The following is a 20,272-nucleotide window of genomic DNA, read 5'->3' on the forward strand; positions in this document are numbered from 1 at the left end:
TCCGCGGGGGCCCGGGACACGGCACCGCCCCCGGGAGGGGCTGCCCCGGCCGGCGCCCGCCGCCCGCGCCCCGCCCCCGGCCCCCTCGGGCGACACCCCTCTCCCGGGCTCCCCTCCCCACCCAGACCCGCCGCCCTTCGCGCCCCCCAGGCTGCCCCCCCCCCCCCACCCGCGGCACTCCACACAACTCCGGGCTCCCCTCCCCCAACCATGACAGCCCCCACCCCGGCTCCCCTCCCCCACCCGCGACAGCCCCTCCAACGGGCACCCCTCTCCCACCTATCCATCCGTGGGCCCAGCCGTGCTCCCCGCGCAGCACCCCCCAGCCAGGCTTGCCACCCTGCGGGCTCCACTCCCGGCGGCGCCCGGGCCCCCTCCATCTCAGAGGGGCACCATTCCCTCCTTGGCCGCCCCACTCCTTTGGGGGGGCTCCTCCATCCTCCCCCGGGAACGAGCCTCCTCCCAGCCTGCTTTTCTGTCTCCCCGCGGGGAAGACAGGGGACGTAGGGGCTGAGCGTGGGCTGGGCCCCGGGGGCACACCAGAGCGCGCAGCGCTGGGGCCGGGAGGAGACGCCAGGGCGACCTCCCGCGCTCCGCGGAGGGAAGGCAGGTTTACGGCCGTCAGGAGCGGACGGCGGAGTTCCAGAGAACCGGCCGCACCGCCGGCTGCTTCCCGCGCCCGGGGAGCGGGCTGGCCACGGCGCACAGCACCCCTCCCGGTTACGTGCGACGGGACACGGAAGGAAACGGCAGGTTTTATTGAAAGGCGGTGAAATCAAGCCCGCCGGAGGCAGTTAACGACCACGCTCCCGCGGCGCCCGAGACGCGGCGCGCGGGCGGACCGTTCCCGGCACTCTGCAGCCGCCGGGGGCAGGGCAGGGTAGGGCAGGGCACGGCAGGACCCTCCCCACTCCCGCACGCCGGTTCCTCCAGCCGAGCCGGCTGCCCTCCCGCAGCGGGGCAGCACCGCCCCGACGGAGAGGGCTGGCGGGGCGGCGGGAACGGCATCTGGAGAACGAGGGGGAGGTAAGGGGGCGCCCGCGGCTGGACGGGGAAGGGAGCGGGCACGGGGCTGGCGCTCGCCCGCGGCGCATTGAGGAGACCCAAACGGCGCACCGGGTCCCCCGGCTCCGGTACTTACTGGCCATAACGGACGGGCAGAGCGGGGGCGGAGAGGCCGCCCCTCACGCCGCTCCCGCCACTGGCCTGGGCACACGGGAAGTGGGGGGGGGGGGAAGAGGGGCAGCGTGAACGCGCGGCTCGGCACGCGCACGGCCCCCGCCACTGTCTCTTTAAAGCGAGCGGCCCCCGCCGCGCCTGCGCGTCCCCCTACCTCACTGCGCCTGCGCGGCGCGCTCTGGCGGCTCGTTGGGCTCCTTTGTCCCTCGCTCGCCTGCCTCTCACCCAAGCGTTATACTCGCGGCGATGATTGGCAGCGCGCGCGGCGGGATGGTGCCGCGGCGTAGCCAATCGGCTCCGTGCAGAGGGCTGCCGGGGCGGCTAGTCCCGCCCCGCCGCGGCTGGGCTGTGAGTGGCGGCGAGCACGGCCAGTGGCGGCGCGGCGCTGCAGGCTGGGACGCCAATGGGAGCGCGGGTGGTCGGGCGCCTGGTTAGGCTGCGCGGGTTCCGGCCGCGCGCGAGCTCGTCGCTGGGCTGCTACGGGGTGAGGAGGCCGCGATCCGCCTCGGCGCCGGTGTCCGCCACCAGGTGAGGCCGCGACAGTGGCAGGACTGCGGCTTGGCTCCGCTCCGCCGCGGAGCGGCCACTCCCGGGTGGCCGCCGCCGCTAGGTCCCTGCCGGGGCCCGCCGCGGCCTGCGCGGCCCGCCCCGCCGCTGCACGCGGCCGCTTTGGCGGGCGGGCTCCGGTGAGGTGGGGCCGGGGGCAGTGGCAGCCACCCGGGGGCTGGGGGCCGCGGGCGGGAGCCGGGGTCGAGCTCCGGGCCGCGGCCGACCGGGTGTGTCTACCTCTAGGTGGGGAAGATGCAAGGCAACAAGGGCTTCAACATGGAGAAGCAGAACCACGCTCCGCGGAAACAGCACCAACACCAGCAGCACCCGCCGCCGTCCATCCCCGCCAACGGGCAGCAGGCCAACAGTCAGAGTGAGTCCCGGGCTCGCCGCGGGGGGCCGCCCGGCCCCGCTTTGGGTAGGCGTTGAGCGACCGCCCTTGCTGCAGATGGTAACATCGGGTCCCGGTTAGCTGCCGGCCCATACGGGTGCAACAGGTCCTGGCGGAAACAAACAGAACCCGCTCTTTCAATTTAAAACAATAAAAACTCCGGTCCTTAAGCAAACCGTGAGTTGTATTCGCTGTTCGCCTGCAATAGTCAGGTTTCTCCATTGTTGGAGACGGTGGTTTGAATTGCGGCTGGGTTGTTTTTTCGTTTTTTTTCCTCAGTCTGCTCAAAGATGCATGCGGCTCTCATAGGTTTGACTGGGATTTGTTTGTAAGTTTCTTGTGTTCCCGTAACTGGGCAGTGATGTAGAGGTTCCTTCGTTGTCTCAAATTCTCAAGAAAAGCTCATTTAAAGAGTTTGGAAGTCTCTGAACCTTTAACAGTGTTTTTGTAAACCTTGCAAATATGAGATGGCCTGTTTTCCGTTGGCTCTGTTTCCTTTTTTTTCCCAACCATAACAGATGGCTTCTCAACACAGGTTTCCTTAAGTACTAGCAAAATAAATTTGCTATCTGTAAAGATACAGTTGTAGTAAGAACGTTGTTACAGCAATCTGCAGTCACCCGTTAAATTTTTACATGGGAGGGACCAGGAGATACCTAGCTTTAGTTAATAGTGTTTCAGCGTTCAAGTACTAGCTGACATTGATGATGGCTGTTACTCTAATTAGTGTGTTTCCGGGTTTGTTCTTAATCAGTGTGGACTGTAGCTCTGTTACTTGGGATACAGAGGGGGTGCTTGTGAGCTGAGACAATATGCATTAATGGCTTTTGGGGCCTTAACTGATCTAACTTGATAGTTTAGAACTATGGTGGCAAGCCATTGCCATTAGCATTTTCGGGCGAGGAAGTACTTTAGTTATATTAGAACTCTTTTTTTTTTAAGTTTGGGCACTTTGTTCAAAACAGAAGCGTCCACTTTGCATGATATCTCTGTGTATTTTTTCTGTCAAAGTTGCAGGTTTAAGTATATACACACACATGCAGAGATACTGGGCTAGTAAAAAAAATTCATGCATATTTTTGTTAGGTGGCCCTGTTAAACAGGCTCCTTATCAGTTTATAGAAGAGAATAGACAGAGGTGGCAGACCAGTTTGATTCCAGTCACATTGGAAACAATACAGCACAACAACTATATTGTGGTATTCTCACAGGGATCAGCTTATAGTGAGTGACTGTATCTTGGATTTCTTTGAGTGGATCTAGTTAAGGCAGAACAGTGATAGTGGTATAACTCTGCCATAAGTCCCTCCTGGTGTAGTCACAGGCCTTGCAATTGATCCCCAGATACTTCTGATAATGGTGTGAAGAAGTTCACAAGACAAAACTTATGCACCCTTGCTGTGTGAAGTAGATAACTTACTCTCACTACTCTTCTATAGATATACTGTCAGTCTTTTTTTTTTTTTTTTTTTTTTTTTTTTTTTAGTGTTAGCCGTGGAAGTGTGCTTATTCTTATAAAAGAGTTGTCCTTGCATGCATTGTCTTTGCATGAGTAGCCTTTCCTGGTTAGTGCCATGCTTTGTAGCCTGAATCAAGCCGCTTATAGTGGCTAAATTCGTAGTTTATTTCATATGTGTGGCCACGAGGTGTGTCCTCTGCAAAGGAATTGCTTTCTATGGCTTGCTGTCCTGTGTGGGGAAGTTCTGTATACATTTAAGAAAACAGGACACAGGAAGGTAAAGTGATGATAAAGCCACCACTGTGTCTGGCGTATAGCAGAGCTTCCAGGATCGTGCTGGACTCTTGCTGAATTAAGGGTTAAAGATTGTATATGCATGTGGGGATTTGAGAATGTTCCTACAATCTGTCCTGTTTATTAGTGTTAGATATAGCATTACTTACTGAGTATTGTTTTTTGTAATGAACTTTGTAATTTTTCTGAGGTCTCACCTATATGGCTGGTTTTTGGGGTGGGTTTTTTCACTATTTTCAACATTCCAGTCTTCTCTTCAGCTTGGAACCCAAGACTCTAGAATCCAAATCCCATCTCGTAGAATGACAGCTATCTCAAATGTTATCTGCCTGGGCAAACTTTCCTCTTGTTTGCATATTTTTCTAGACATCTGGGGTTGTTTGGTTTTGGGTGGTTTTTTTTTGTTTTTTTTTTTTTGAGTAAAAATCTGGTTGCTGGCTAAACTGTGGCTTTTCTACAATTATTCGGGTTGTAATAGCAAATTCCTGTATTGTGACTACAGTTGATTATGTTGCGGGCCAGTCATCTTGACCAGATCTCCAAAAGTTGAGTGAAATCTCTCACGTTATTTCAAGCTGCAGTGTTCTTTTCTTCAGTTCTAGACTGTCTTTCACTGGTGTTGATGAGCACTGAGGTCCGAGCACGTGTTTTCTTTAGAAAGAATATGGGCCCATTCTGAAATAAAATCCCCTTGTTGCTGTAGAGATGACTGGAGAGGTTTGAGACCGAAGTGAATGAGTAGTGTTACCTATATTGTCCTATGTCTCTGTTCACTGTGATGAAACCTAATAGAATTTATCCCCCCAACTGTAGAGCAGCTGTGTACCTTATTCCCCTCAGATGAAGGCCTGACTATTGACCTGAAGAATTTCCGGAAACCTGGTGAAAAGACCTTCACCCAAAGAAGCCGCCTGTTTGTGGGGAATCTGCCCCCAGATATTACAGAGGAAGAGATGAGAAAGTTATTTGAGAAGTATGGCAAGGCAGGTGAAGTCTTCATACACAAGGACAAAGGCTTTGGCTTTATCAGGCTGGTGAGTGACTTGCTACCTTTGGGGTGTTTTTGTGGCAGTGACTCACACTGGAGGAGTATTGCTAATCGAAAGTAGTAGATGTTCAGATATTTTGCTAATTAAGCTTGCTGTTGATTTTAGTAACCTGGAATATGGGATCAGCTTCTACAAGTGATTTGTCTAGAGCTTGTTATGAGAAGGAATGTGAATTCAGGCAGCTTGTGGCAGGATTTATGAGATATCTGATAAAGTTATTCTGAAGTCAGCTGGTAGAAAACAGAAAGAAAACATGAACATGATGCTATTATAGATAAGGTGGACTTCCATTTTCTGGAAGGGTGTGAACATGGAATTTCTATGAACATAGGTTGTCATGCAGTATTGTTGGAGTGATGAATGCTCTTGAGGTAGGGGATCTCTAGATGATCACATTGAAGGGTGGCTAGGAGGGAGGTAGCTACCAACATAGAGTAATGGTTCTTAGACTTTATTGGCTCATGGACTACCTTTCTGAAAGCCTCAAGGTGAGTGGATGGAGCATGAGGTTCCCACACCAAAGTCTGGGACACCTTGCTGTAGTGTAGCTGCTTGGTAGTGACTTAAATGAGTGGGAAGGTGTGAAACTGGCATAGGATGTCTTTCATGGATTGTCATACAATCAGCATTTCCTTTTACAGTTATCAGACTTGGCTAATAGTTGAATCTTGATTTTTATTTTTTTTATGTATTTTAAAAAAAGAGGCATGCTTTGTAGCTTTAATATAATTATGTCTGATAGATAATGATCATTTAGTTGTTTGCTTAGTTCATACTGGCTGTTAGATTAAGCTTATGTGTGATACGTTTTTTCCCCCCCAAACTCTGTACATGCCTATTCAGCTAGAGTCATTGATAATAGAGAATAGCTACAGTTTGTTAGGATACTTTTTACCATGCTATGGGAGGATTATTTGTTCCTCTCTGTGAAGTACTTGTTCAGGGGAAATAGGCTTGTGACTCTGTTGTGACTGTGACTGGCTGATTCTGTACTGCATTGAGAGTTTTAATGATAACTTTTTTTATCTTCAGGAAACTCGTACTCTGGCAGAGATTGCAAAGGTGGAACTAGACAACATGCCTCTACGTGGGAAGCAGCTAAGAGTGCGTTTTGCATGCCACAGCGCATCGCTGACAGTCAGGAACCTGCCTCAGTTTGTGTCCAATGAGCTCCTGGAGGAAGCCTTCTCAGTGTTTGGCCAGGTGGAAAGGGCTGTGGTTATTGTGGATGACAGAGGACGATCCTCTGGGAAAGGCATTGTGGAGTTCTCAGGGAAGCCTGCTGCTAGGAAAGCCCTGGATAGATGTAGTGATGGGTCTTTCCTGCTAACTACGTAAGTGTGGAGGGCGAGAAGTGCTATACTGGCATGTGTGCAGGTTAATGGGTGGCATTGGCTTGTGAGCAATGTTTCTTAACACCAGAGTGGGACAGATGAGATACGGGGCAGGAGGTGGTAGGTGATTTGCCCGGGGAGAACTTTACTTAGCTTTGTTCCAACAAGAGTGAGTCTGTGCTGAAACTCAGGTCTGAAAAATTTCTTCTGGGAAGCTGCTAGTGGGGTAAGCGCCTAAAACTTCCCAATAAGCTCTTTCTCCATAAAGCCTTCTTAGGGCAATTAAAGCAGCCTTTAAGAAGCAGGAGCTATTCAGAGAACATCCGTATCATTTGTTGGAAATGAAGCTCAAGTGTGTTAATTGTGCACTCTGGGTTGCTTCTGAGGCGAGTCTTGGGATGGGACTCCACTCAGCAGCATGCACTGCTGGGGTGGAATGCTGATCCACCACTGTGGGCATGGGATCTGTCGGAGAAGCTGGTCAGATATATTGGATTGTTTGGAGTTTTCACCATAATAAACTGTTTTCCTTCTGCTTGAATATCATAAGGCAACAAAGCATGTTCTTGCATAATTATGTGAACTTGCTCAAGTAAATGACTAATTCTAGATGTGTTCCACAGAGCATGGGTTGTTGCTCTAACTATTAAGAGGGAGCCAGTTTTGATCTCTTGGAAATAAAAATTACTGTATATTTTGTATGTATGCACCTAGAATTTATGAATAGAATACTTCCTGAAATTGGGGCTATATGGCTAATTTCTGAAGTAATTTTATAAGCTTTGTGCTTCTTGCTTCTCTTCTTTTTCTTGGAGATCTGCATATGGCACAACTGTACACAAGCACGTTCAGTTTCAAAAAGCAGGTGGTTTTTCGTTTTTTTTTTTTTAGTGTCTTTTTTTCCCTGAGACTCTTTGGGGATAACCAGCATAGTGTGTAGTGCTCTGCAGGAGGATTGCTGTTAGGGAGCTTTTGCTGATTCAGAAGTCTATATCCGGAAAGAACCATGAAAACATTTTTAAAAGTGATCATGCAAAACTAATCACTACCAGTGTATAACTGAGAGCACCTGAGGGTAACATTCAATCTTTTTGTAGCTATCAGTGTATTAGATTCTGATATCTAGGACGGCAAACCAGTATGTTGCTTATTTCTAGTTATGGTTTGGTTTTGATTAAATTTGTTCTGGTTTGTCCTAGTTCATGACAGTAACAGCTAGATAAACTGGTTGGAAGTGGTTCATGTTGGAAAATAAGAGTATTGATAATGGAATATGTCACATCAAAGTTAAAAGCTGTATTGTGGATCTCGGCTGAGGAGAGAGATTTTAGCCTCTCATCCTGCCTTCCTGCTGGAGTTTGGGCACTGCTTGCCGCTTGGCATAGCGTGATCATTTCTCTTCCATTTCCCCAGCTCTGGCAAATGGGGCTGAGGAGCTAACGAGAAGCTGCGGTGCTGCTTTGTGCTGAGGATGAGCAGTGTCAGTGCTGTGATGGGGAGCTAATTCAGAGATTGGGGACACTTCTGTTAAATACTTTCTTCTGCACACAGAAACCAGGAGGACAGAAGCACACGTGTGCAGTGTCTGTGAAGTGCACCAGTGGATTTCTTGTGGGGGAAATTCAGACAGAGCCCAACAGGCACTTACAGAGCACTACTTCTTGGGAATAATGGCACGTGGTGGTCTCACCAGGGGAGTATGACTGAATGGTACAGCCAGCAGCCTCCAGTGAGGAGCAGTGTAGTTACTCTTCGCTTTAGGCAGCTATAGAAAGGCACACAAGAACTTGTGCAGCCCATGGTTGGCCATGTAGCAAGGGAGGAAAGGGAGAGAAACCAGACTCTAGGGACTACAAGACTTCATGCTGAGTAGATCCTACTGGAGGATGTCAGGTTCCAGTTAAGCTGTTAATTTGAACGAGTAACTGCAAGTATTCTTCTTTCAGTACAATTTTGGTTTGGCTTCAATGAGGATTTTGATTAACAGTTCAGCTCCTATTCTAGAGAGAAAGAAAAGAAGTGTTCAGATTGATTTCTGGTTTCACTTTGGTTGAGATCCCCAACTGCTCTGAATTTCTTTAAGCAGTGCTAAAAGCAATATTTTATAAGTTCAGACACGGTACACATGCTTTCCTCCACTGCAAGCTCATTCTTGAATTTTCTTGAAAGCACCTCATCTTTTCTTTACAGATTCCCTCGGCCTGTCACTGTGGAGCCCATGGATCAGTATGATGATGAGGAGGGACTACCAGAGAAACTAGTCATCAAAAACCAGCAATATCACAAGTATGTGCCTGCTGTGTGACAGGGGCTGAGACTACCTGTGGACTAGGACATTGACTAGTGCCTCAGTCTTAGGAGGGTGGCTCATCAGTGCTACTAAAGGTCCTCCTTTTTTCTCTAAACGTGACCTGACTCCAGAAAGAGAATTGTATACACTGTTCTCTTGCCATGGTTAGCTGAAAGAAAGCGGTGGTTTTGGATCCACGCTGCTGGATAAGACTGGCAGCCTCCACATATTTTTCATAAGTCCATTTCAGTTCTTGGAATAAAAAAATGTGTCAGTTTGAGATAATGTGAGATCCCCTTGCTCAGATGAGAAGCTGAAGCAAAGACTTAAGTTACTGTTGTATTATAGAGAGTATGAACCCACAGTGAAAATTTAAGGAATGATGTGAATAGCATTAGCAGATTGTAGAGCTATCTAGGTATAAGGCCATGGTCTTTGAAGGCTTCCCAGTGTAAGTAGGTATCATGTGATCCAAGCAGTGGGAATTACTAAACCATGTGAGCTCATGAATTTTTCAAGTAAGGAAGATGAGAGCTTCAGGAGCTGGGAGGCTGCATTAGGAATAGTCATGTGGTCCAGGTGCAGGGGCTGCAGAGATTAGTGAAATAAACACACACGTTTGGGCAGTGTTTGTTTCTGGAGTGGATCTGTCCATAAGATGTGCAGCAGGAGCAAAGGCTGTTTCTTTCAAGAGTATTTCTAAATGTCTTCACCCAGAATCTTTTGGTGTCTTATGAAAGCAGTGTCATTGCTTGTTATGGAGGAGGATGGAACACAGTTTCCATGTATAATTAATCCTGCAGGAGGATTCTGCCTAAGTTTCTCCTTCCAGCAAGATGATTCCTGAGGAGCAGACAAACTGGTATCTCAGGCATAGCTGTTTGTGAGAAAGTAGAAGACAAAGTGGTTCCTTATTTGTTGCACTAAGAAATGCATTTCTAACTGTTAAAAGGATCTGCCATTGCATTTACCACGCAAAGGTATTTTTCTTGGTTCCTCCTTGCTCTGTTGAAGCATTCACTAGCTCTTCCTTGTTTGACAGGGAGCGTGAGCAGCCTCCTCGATTTGCACAGCCTGGCAGCTTTGAGTATGAATATGCCATGCGTTGGAAGGCTCTAATAGAAATGGAGAAGCAGCAGCAAGAACAAGTAGACCGCAACATCAAGGAAGCTCGAGAGAAGCTGGAAATGGAAATGGAAGCAGCTCGCCACGAGCACCAAGTTATGCTCATGCGGCAAGGTACCAATCAAAGATAAATACAGTATCAGAACATGGCCCTGCAACATCCAGGTGTGGGTAGCTCAGTAGAGTGGCTAGAGCCCACTGAAGGTGAGCCGTGGTGTAGCTGCTTGACTTGTAACCAAGCATGGTAGCAGCAAATGAATGGAGAGATGTTACTGTATTGCTGGAGGCTCTGTTACCTTATTCTCTTGTGTGTTATGGTTCTAGTTCAGGAATTGATAAGAGGTGGCATGGGAGGTGAGTTTGATTGGTTTTTTTACTGTCATCTTTTACAGATTTAATGAGACGCCAGGAAGAGCTGAGGAGAATGGAGGAATTGCATAACCAAGAAGTACAAAAACGTAAACAGTTGGAACTCAGGTAAGGGGGCAGGTTATGAAATGCTGTGAATCCATAATATTATGGAATGAAATGCTTCTTCAGTGCACCTAATTGTTCACTGACAATTACTACCTAAAGTGTGGCTGTTATTTTGGGCCTTCTTGTTCATAGGGAGAAGGTACAGTTGGTTTAAGATGGAAGAGTTAAGAGTTTCTTCTGCTGATTTGTATTCGGTTTTTTACAGTTCTGTGTCTCAGTTTAGCTCCTTGACCGAGGCAGATAGAAAAATCAGAATCAGTGCAGTGATTCAGTAGCTTCAGTGCTGCAGGTTGGGAAAACCCATTCTAGCATCTATCTTTTCATTTGAGGGGTAACTTAGTGTCAGAGATTTCTCTTTTCCGTTCCAGCTCTTCCTTGTCTCAGGGTCATTTTGAGAAGCTCCAGGAAGATCCCCAGACTACTTCTGTAATAGATGGGGCTTGAGAACTGTCTGGCTTGTATGCATTATATTGCATGTAGTCAGCATGTATTTGGGAACTGCTGTGTACATAGAATCATATAATCGTTTAGGTTGGAAGAGACCTTTAAGATCATTGAGTCCAACTGTGAACCTAACACTGCCAAGTCCACCGCTAGACCGTGTCCTTAAGTGCCACATCTACACTTCTAAATACCTCCAGGGATGGTGACTCAACCTGTTGAGACTTCCCTGGGCAGCCTGTTCCAATGTTTGATAACCCTTTCAGTGAACAAATTTTTTATAATATGCAATCTAAACCTCCCATGGCACAACTGGAGGCCATTTCCTGTCATCCTGTCACTTGTTGCTTGGGGAAAAAAGACTGACACCCACCTCGCTACAACCTTCTTTCAGGTAGTTGTAGAGAGTGATAAGGTCTCCCCCCAGCCTCCTTTTCTCCAGACTAAACAAGCCCAGTTCCCCCAGCCACTTCTCATGACACACACACACACGGGTGTGCTCATGTTGGGTTTTATAATGAACTCCTTAAAATTGAAAGTGTTGGAAATGTCTTGGTGTGCATACATGTTTCTGTTTTCATCATGAGGTACCTAATATTTTACAGCATCAGCAAAATAATGTTCTTAAAGTTGTAGGTTTCCAAACAAGACCCATTAGGCAGCACTGCAACACTGTGATGCAAAGCGTTGGTGTATGTTGTGCTGACCATGCTTGGATGTTTTTTGCAGGCAAGAGGAAGAACGCAGGCGCCGTGAGGAGGAAATGAGAAGGCAGCAAGAAGAGATGATGAGACGCCAGCAGGAAGGCTTTAAAGGGAATTTTGCTGATGCGGTATGAGTACCTTCCCATTACATCTGGACACTTGACATTAGATTTTTGCCCTTCCACCGCATGGGGCTTTCTGTGAATGCTTAACTTGTTGGTTGAGGGACTCTACATCTTTAGTGCATTCTGCCCTAAATTATTGACTCCCCCCAATCTTATTACAGTTTAGTCTGGAAAATATAAATACCCCAGTTACTGTCCCACTGCTGTTCATGTAGGACCCTCACTAGCTGTCTTCCTCTTCAGAAGAATATATGCTAACTAATTTTATTCTAACAGTAACAAAGATGTACTGTCCTGAAGTACTGCTGCAGAACCCTGTTATGGTCATATGCCCGGCTATACCCCTAGCCTGCAGTCTGTCCGAGTCATGCTTAGATGAAATGATCCCAACTTGAGGCACTGCTGTGGGCATGGTAATTGCTTGTGCTTAAAAGTCAGTTGGTCAAGTATTTTCTTGTAATGTAAATTGTGTGGTAACCTGCCTTTTAATAGCAGTATCTCCAGTTCTATAAAGAACTGTCTAACAATTAATTTCCAGTCCCAGCAACTTTCTATTGTGGAGGCAGCTGTAGTGCTATCAAGGTGGTATAATGGCATTGATGCAACATTATGTATCCTAGTGAAAAATTGACCCCTGGGCAAAATAGTTAAATATATGTCAAACTAAAAGGGCCAAAACCATGTGACTGACCTAAATGTGTGAATATTACTCTGTGTAGCAGAACTCCTGATTTGTCTAAATAATAATGCCTTCATATGATAAATAGTAGCACTGAGACTACAGATGAAGTGAAATCTGTTCTTCAGTTCCCACTGTGGAAAAAGCGGTACCCTCACTGAAGTGATGAAGTGCTCCTAGCTTTGCAGTGAGGGAGATCTGTGGTGTGTCCCCTATGCTCAGTTAATAAAACAGAAATTGAACTCACTGGTATTTTAATGCAAGTGACCCAGTGCTGCGTCTTTATGTAAGCTTGCATTCCTTTCAACAGGAAAAGCTTCTTAGCTATGCTGAGGAAGTAGCAAAACTAATTCTATCTAACGTGTTACTGCTGCTCAGCAGATCTTTCCATCCAGATATCAGATATCTCTTCATGCTGCTGTTTGGTAAAATCTGCACACGCAGCTTTGCTGCTGGATGTTTTACCGTAATTGTGAAAAAGTGTCTTTCAGAATGAGACGTTCAGCAGTTATCATGTGAAGGTAGCTCAGATCATCTTTTGAAATTTACCCTGGGAATGACTTTTCTGCACAGTTTTCAGTAGTAAAACCCAAGAACTCATTGAATTTGTATAATTACATTTTTAAAAAGCCTGAATTTTTATCATTTGAAATGAGTGTCTCTTTTTCCAGAGGGAGCCACCAGACATGCGAATGGGACAGATGGGTATGGGAGGTAAGAGTATTCTGTGGCCATATTTCTTCCTGTACATGTTCCTTTCCTCCTTTAAAAAATCTGTACGTTTTTTGAGTAGTCTTATTTTATTGGCTTCTTATTTAGAAACTCAGTCATAGTAATATTCTCCCAGCTCAGTGACAGGAAGTGTTCATGTGACAGGAAACATAACAAAATTTGGGTATGAGGCAGTACTGTACATTTGTGAAAGACTCAATTCAGTAAGCAGAAGACTTGGTTGAAGTTGCTATCAGACCCATAGTGTGCTTCAGAAGTTTGTACTGATACAGAAGCTGGTATGACATGTAGTGCTAGATCTTGAGCCCAGGAAATAATCTTGATTACTGTATTTCCATATTTTGACTACATGATTTAGATTTTCAGGCCACACGTACAAAAGCAAGTGAAAAGGCAATGGGGGCTTAGTGGTTAATGAAGGTGGTGAGTGTTAGAGCCTGCTGTAGTTTCGGGTAATACTGGAATGCAAGATCAGTTTGTCTTGACCTAATAGTGCAAAGCTAGTTAATAGACTAGGACTCTGTCCCTGAATATAACACTGCGGGGAGCTTACACAGTGTTTTGTGGCTCTGGAATGATGAGTAGACCCCAGTCCCTATGTCTGCCAGGAGTATTCTTCAGTTTTCTTTTCCAGGTACCATTGGCATGAACAATAGAGGAGCTATGGGTGGTACCAATGTCCCAGCTGCTGCACCTCCTGCAACTGGTCCTGGAGCTATGATACCTGATGGAGCCATGGGAATGGTAATGTATCTCCATCTGCTTTTTGTGCACACCTTTTAAATGCAGATTATGTTGTTTCAATTGTTAGGCACTATGCTGCTAAAGTTGAAGCTTGTTTGTCTACCTAGACCTGTTGCTTAACTCATGAAATCTTTAGAAGTTAATCTTGCCTCGATACTAGTTGGTAATTTTCAGGAGATTGAGCCAAGTCTAATAACTACTTTACTTCTGTCGTGGTTTAGGCCTAGCTGGCAACAAAGCACCACACAGCCGCTCGCTCACTCCTCCCCCCCGGCGGGATGGGGAGGAGAAGATGCAGCAAAAAAGCTCATGAGTTGAGACAAGGACAGGGAGGGATCACTCACCAATGATGGTCACAGGCAAAAGAGACTCGATTTGGGGAAAAAGAAATCAATTTAATTTGCTATCAGTCAAATCAGAGTAGGATAATGAGAAATAGAACCATATCTTCAAAACACACCTTCCCCCCCCCCCCCCCCCCCCCCCCCCCCCCCCCCCTTTTTCCCGGCCTCAGCTTTGCTCCCAATTCCTCTACCTCCTCCCCCCCCAGCAGCGCAGGGGGGCGGGAATGGGGGTTGCGGTCAGTTCATCACACATTTCTGCCGCGCCTTCCTCCTTGCAGGGAGGACTCCGCTCTTCCCCTGCTCCAGTGTGGGGTCCCTCCCACAGGGGTCAGTCCTCCACCAGCTTCTCCAATGCGAGTCCTTTCCGCAGGCTGCAGTCCTCCACGAACTGCTCCAGCATGGGCTTTCCCATGGAGTCACAGCCTTCTTCGGGCCCAGCCACCTGCTGTGGTGTGGGATCCTCCCCAGGCTGCAGGGGAATCTCTGCTCCACTGTTAAGCCTCCATGGGCTGCAGGGCGACAGCCTGCCGTCTCACCACAGGCTGCAGGGGAATCTCTGCTCTGGTGCACCTCCTGCCTCTCCTTCTTCACTCACCTCGGTGTCTGCATGGTTGTTTCTCTCACATCCCACTCCTCTCTTCGCTGTAGCTCCTCATCGTCTTACTCAGCAGTCTTTTTCTCCTCCTTAAATCTGTGATCACAGAGGCGCTACCACCCTCGCTGATGGGCTTGGCCTTGGCCAGAGGCAGGTCCGACTTGGAGCCAGGGAAGCTTCTAGCAGCTTCTCACAGGAGGCACCCGTGTAGCCCCTCCTTCACCACACAAACCCCCGCCACACAAACCCCTGCCACACCTTCCAAAATAGCTAGTGCTAAAACATTAGAAAGATCTTAGCAATAATATACGGCTATTTTTTAAATGGCGTAATGGGAAGCACTTTGTTGAATGAGAGTGTTTTGAGAGTAGATTCTTGCCGGCATAAAGCCAAGCTTTCAGGAATGTTCTGTCCATCACTAGTTTTAAAAACAATTATCTCCTATGCTAATAGGCTAAAATGAGTTGGTAATAGTGAGTATGCTAAAATGAGTTCAGCTAATTTGCTTAGGAGGTAAAGAGCAAAGAATCAGTGGAGGTTTTGCTTACTTATTTGCCCTTTTTAATTTTTATATTTAATTTAGTTTTAAACTTTACTGCAGAGCTTTACAATAGACCACGGCTTCTGTGCCATCTGTCATTCCTCTCTGTCATACAGAGGATTGATCCTCTCACAGTGTCAGCGCTTCCAGTCAGTAGCAGAAACAGCAGACGTCATAGTCAAGCTTGTCCTGAAAGTTCATCTTCCTTTAGCAGTTTATATCAATTGGTCTAATAAACAATTTTCCTGCAAACCTTCCTACTTAGACTTCTTGATCTGTCGTGACTGCTACATCATGGAAATTTTTTTGTCATAAAGAACAGTTTTATTTGGCTATAAGCTTTTGTACTTAAGTGGTAGGGACAGTGGAGTGGCTGAGGTTAAGGGAATGCATAGTACACAAGGAAATTAAGGGGGAAGATGAAGAGAGGAATGGAAAGGGGAGGTGAGTTGAGATCAATATGGTGAAATAATACCATTTAGACAAAAAAGCAATAAGCTGTTCCTCTAATGGCCAGAAATATGTATAGTCTTTTTGAAAACTGTTTATGCTGGCCATGTGCTTGGTTTTAGGAGTTACTGGGCCCATGTATTCCAGCTTTTTATTCATGTAGGGAGCAGTTACTTTGCATGTTTGCTCCAGCTGCTTGAAGTTATTGCAGTGTCCTTCCCTGTGATGTGTCCTACAGGAAAAGTTCATGATTGCTCAGAATTTTTCATCTGTAGGGAAGGGAAAAAGGTAGGAGTGCTGTGTTACTGCTAGTGCCTCCCCTGCGCTGCCAGCAAAGTGAGCATTGAGAGTCCCTGGGACTTCCCCATTGACACTTTTACTGAAGTTTGGGTCTGTGTTGTGTAGAACCAGGCAATGCCATGGAGTCTTCTACAGTACTAATACCAATTATGATGTGTGTATATGTATCACATTACATTGCATGTGTATGTATCAATGCTGTAAACCTGTGGACAAAGAATAAATGGAACCCAGGAGCCTGGTGTAAAGCAGCTCTGCTTTACGTAGTCATTTCGCCCCAGTCTGGGGGGAAGGAAGAGGCAGTGGTTGCCTCCAGTACCTTCCCCAAAGGAAGTACCGTGTCCACCATGAGGACATTGAAGCAGTGGAGCAGGTTGCCCAGAGAGGTTGTGCAGTCTTCATCCTTGGATGTTTGCGAGACCTGACTGGATGAAGCTGTGACTAACCTAGTCTGACCTCATGGCTGACTCCACTTTGAGCAGGAGGTTGGAGTAGAGACCTCCTGAGGTACCTTCCAACCTGAATTATCCTTTGATCATTTTCTCCCTGTTGGAAGGAAGAGGCTGTGCAATAGCACTAACCCAGCTGGGAGAGGGGAGAGCCAAAGGAATGGAAATAACAGGATACAATCAGGGCACAAGACTAGTATTACAGACCTATTTTGGAATTGGAGTATTGTGTACATTTGGATTGTGATAGTGCTGTAATATCAGTGTACTGCTCCTCATTTGCATTCAGTTTGGGTGAAGGACTATGGTGGAAATGTGAAGTTCTTTCCCAGACTGCATTACTCATGCTCCACAGCAGGGCACTAGTCTGTGAGATGGTGCAAACTATATTCCGGTATGCTTGGCTACAAGTTACGTAGTCAGTCCAGTTTTGTGGCTTTGGGGATATTTTTGGTGGGGTGAAGGTTTGTAGCAAGGCCAGCTGCAATTGTGGAATCCTGGTAGAACTTGAATCAACTCACATGGCTTTTTGCTGCCCTTTGTTCCTTACTTTTCTTCCTGCCTCTTCTGCATTTGTCCTCATTACAAGACTCCACCACCACCTGCAGATCGCTTTGGCCAGGGTGGCACGATGGAAGGCCTTGGAGCGATGGGAGGGAACCCACCTGCCTTCAACAGAGGAAATCCAGGGGGTGATTTTGGCCCTAACAAGCGTCGCAGATACTAACAGGATTAAGCTACCCCCTGCACACGCCCCAAAGAAGAAAGGAATCTTGACAGGCCATACAGGGTTCAACTGGGGGGGGGGGGGGGGGGGGAATAGTAAAAATAGTTAATTAGGGCCTGTTTTGGTAAAGCCACTCTAGGACAAGGGGAGTGCAGTCTGACTGGTAAAGGTTTTAGAAAATTTCATGTGGTGCATTCCTATAATTTCAATGTGAAAAATGGATTCTGGGAGGCTGCCGTGGTTGTTCAGTAATGGTAAAATCTGGCAAGGACCCTAATGCCTTGACCATTCCAGGTTTCCTATTTGCAGCCGGAGTCCTGAGACTAAACTAGATAAAATTGCAGTATGTCTTGGCATTTTTTTTAGTGTAGCGTACCTTGCTTAAGAGCACAGAAGTGTCTGGAGAACTAGGGCAGCATCTGGGTACTTTGCAGCTCCCGTGATTCTGTAAATTTATATAGCTCCAAATGATCCGTCATGTAGTGAATTGGGGGAGATTTTGGTTGGGTTTTTTTGTTTGTTTGTTTTTCCTCTCTCTCTCCTAACTTGTAGTTATTCTTTTTATCTGGACCATCTGTTTCTTTAAAATAGTTGACTGTCATGTGCAGCCTGAATGGCTGGGAGGCTCTTGTTTGGATGAGTTTTTTGATAATGTGTTGTATCGCTGTTTATTTTTACTGGTAGTAGAGTACAATCTATTGGACAAAGATACTGTATCTCATGCTGAAGATTTAACTGAAACAAATGTTTGTATAATCTTAACCTTGCCTGTCTTTTGTGTAGAAGTACTACAAGATTTTTCATTTAGTGTAAACTGTTTGAACACAAGCTGTAATTGTCCCACTAACAAGTTTGAGTTTGTCTGAGGAATGTTACAGGAATGCATTATTAAAGTGGATTTTAAGCCTTTTTTATCTGGTGTGTTGTCTCTTCTGTTTTTTGAATAAAAACGTGTACATATGGATTGAAGTAAATCAAGCTTCAGATTTTGGTGCAAAAGTTGTTCCTGCATAGCTCTATAAAGCAGGTGTTCAACCCCTGAGAATTTGCTAACAGTTCTCCGTGTCACAGAAGGAGTTTTATTTGTGTGTTGGAGTGAGACCTTCAACTTCAGCATTTCAGAATACAATAAGGGAGCTCCTGATGCACCTAGGATGTGTCTGTTGTGGATGCAGGGAAGTGAGACGTAAGACTTGTTCGCATGTCACTGGGAGTGTGGAGTTCAATTTGTGTCTCATCTGCATAGTACAGAGTTGTCTGTCTGTCTCTGCCCTGTGTTGCAGTTGCCTTTAGCTGGGATGCATGCCTTCCTGCAGAGCCTGCAACTCCTGTGCTGGGGCAGGAAGCAGAGGACTTGTAACTGTCAGTGGCAACAGTAATGCTTTATCTTTTGTAATACATGAGGGAATATGCAGGGACAGGAGCCTTCTGTGAGTTGTGTTCTCACACTGAAGCTCTTAGGTTGAGACTGGGGGGGGGGGGAGCAGAGGGGGAAGCTTAGAAAGAAATATAGGTGGGAAAGGGAGGGAGAAAGATTTACAGTCTAAGAGCATAAAGAGCTGCCTTACAGACCTGTGAAATAATAGGGAAGATGAAAACATTTTCAGAAGCCTAATGTTACCAAGGTAGCAACCTTAAAAAATTAGGGTTTGGTCCTGTAGGTACTCTGGAAGTAGGAAAAGATGAAATAATCACTCTGGAGGTTTTATTGGTTTACCCCTGTCATTTGATGGCTTATAATTAGCCTGGAATGGGATGATTGATAAGAAGCTGTATTGAAGAGAGACTGCAGCTGATGCTCTTGCTTTATTTGCTTGTTTTGTTTTCCACATTTGAAAGCATCAGCCCTAGTAGCTGGCTTGCTGAGGTGATATGGTATTTAATGGTGATTATCAGGGGGATTGTGACTTAGTGTAGGTACCGTATGAAGAGTTTGGTCATGTTTTTCATGTGGCACGTTTGCTAGGATAGCTAAATATTGCAAAATCTCAAGTAAGTTGGAGAGAATGTTGATTAGCTTTTCTGTTGCCCTGTGGAGAGGATGCATCTGTTCTTGTGGCTTGTGTCTGGAACATGGCTGGCAGACATTCACTAATGCCATGGGTGTTTGGTAAGTACATCGTTTAATTCCAAAGTGTGAAGTATTAGGAGAAGAAACTGTGAAGTTGCACCCACCAGGTATTGTGTCTCATTCTCCTGCCTATTGCTCAGCTGGCTTGCTTGTTAGTGAGGAGTCAGAAGAGAAGTCGCTGCCTTGGAAAACAGCAGAACTCAAATGTTCAGCAGTACTCTGCTGCTGCCTCAGTCCTGTTCAAGTATAAGATAAGGATGGGTCTGGTTACTGCCTTTCCCCATGAGAAAAGGGATATAGTAACGGTGTGTGTAAAATCATGGGGAAGGAGGGACTTAGCACTGCTCGAAGTCCATCTAACAAGACCGGTACGAGGTGAAAATTGAAGATCCAGTGACAGCAAAGGAAGAAAACTAAAACTACGCTCTGATGTGAATGCTAGAGGTAACAATTCTCATTTGCTTTAAAGGAGGAGACTGAAAACCTGTGACTGAGGTTCTAGTAAGGAAATTGTAAAGCAAACCGTTACTAAGGTTTTCAGAGACATGCAGCAGGAGGAAATGGTGCCAGGGACTGCTTGTAGTGCAGAAGCATTTAAGGCTGGGCACAGGAGCAAGCAAGGTTGCCTCGCTCCAGAGCGCTTCCAGATGCTGGGGTCTGGTGAAGAACTTTGGGTTTTGCTGTCGGTGCTTGCACTGCTTGGATAAGGTAGAGAGTGCAGCTCCAGAGGCTGGACTCTGCACAAGCACTGTTGTGATGTGCTGAGCTTCAGCCAGTGTGCAGAAGGGAATGCTTTCCTCTGCATGCTTTTCCAGATCGCTGGCTATTACATAGTTGCACACTGATGAAGTATTTTGACTATCATGAAGAGACACCCTTGCCTTTTGCTGTCATATCTGATCAGCTTGTCTAAAATGCACTTATGCAGTATCAGTTCATATCAGGCCAAGGACTGATGAGCAGTCTGGTTCTTATCACTTTGCTGTTAGCTTTAAACCCCCCTCATTTGTGGGCTTCAGAAGTTACAACTTGTGCTTTATGCAGCTCCCCCTTAAACAACAGTGACTGCATTTGCAAGAATCAAAGATAAATCTGAAAAATCCAACTGGTACGCGGATAATTTTGTCACATCAAAGCAGTAGACAAACATTGCCTTTTTTTTCTGGCACAGTGCATCTCACTAGAAGCCATCATTTATCATAGAAAGCTACAAGTGGTGGAAT

The 20,272-nt window shown here is 46.6% G+C and overlaps 1 protein-coding gene across 4 annotated transcripts; it reads left to right on the plus strand.

The window, feature by feature from the left end:
• The first annotated feature begins 1,003 nt into the window (after positions 1-1,003).
• NONO (non-POU domain containing octamer binding) lies at positions 1,004-17,047 on the plus strand. Of its 4 annotated transcripts, none has more exons than XM_050901620.1 (11): positions 1,004-1,026; positions 1,972-2,101; positions 4,686-4,906; positions 5,954-6,255; positions 8,446-8,541; positions 9,588-9,784; positions 10,063-10,147; positions 11,318-11,420; positions 12,768-12,810; positions 13,463-13,572; positions 15,095-15,756. In XM_050901620.1, exons 2-11 carry the CDS (start codon positions 1,981-1,983, stop codon positions 15,098-15,100), a joined length of 1,284 nt encoding a protein of 427 aa, XP_050757577.1. In that variant the 5' UTR covers positions 1,004-1,026; positions 1,972-1,980; the 3' UTR covers positions 15,101-15,756. The 4 variants fall into 4 exon arrangements, with proteins under 4 accessions (XP_050757577.1, XP_050757574.1, XP_050757576.1 ...); XM_050901617.1 differs by lacking the exon at positions 15,095-15,756 and adding an exon at positions 16,841-17,047 and having other exon boundaries at positions 1,007-1,026; XM_050901619.1 differs by lacking the exon at positions 15,095-15,756 and adding an exon at positions 16,841-17,047 and having other exon boundaries at positions 1,007-1,026; positions 4,713-4,906.
• Positions 17,048-20,272: the final 3,225 nt, after the last annotated feature.

The sequence above is a fragment of the Gymnogyps californianus genome, chromosome 9 (genome assembly GCF_018139145.2).
Source record: "Gymnogyps californianus isolate 813 chromosome 9, ASM1813914v2, whole genome shotgun sequence".
In the NCBI taxonomy this organism is placed as follows: domain Eukaryota; kingdom Metazoa; phylum Chordata; class Aves; order Accipitriformes; family Cathartidae; genus Gymnogyps; species Gymnogyps californianus.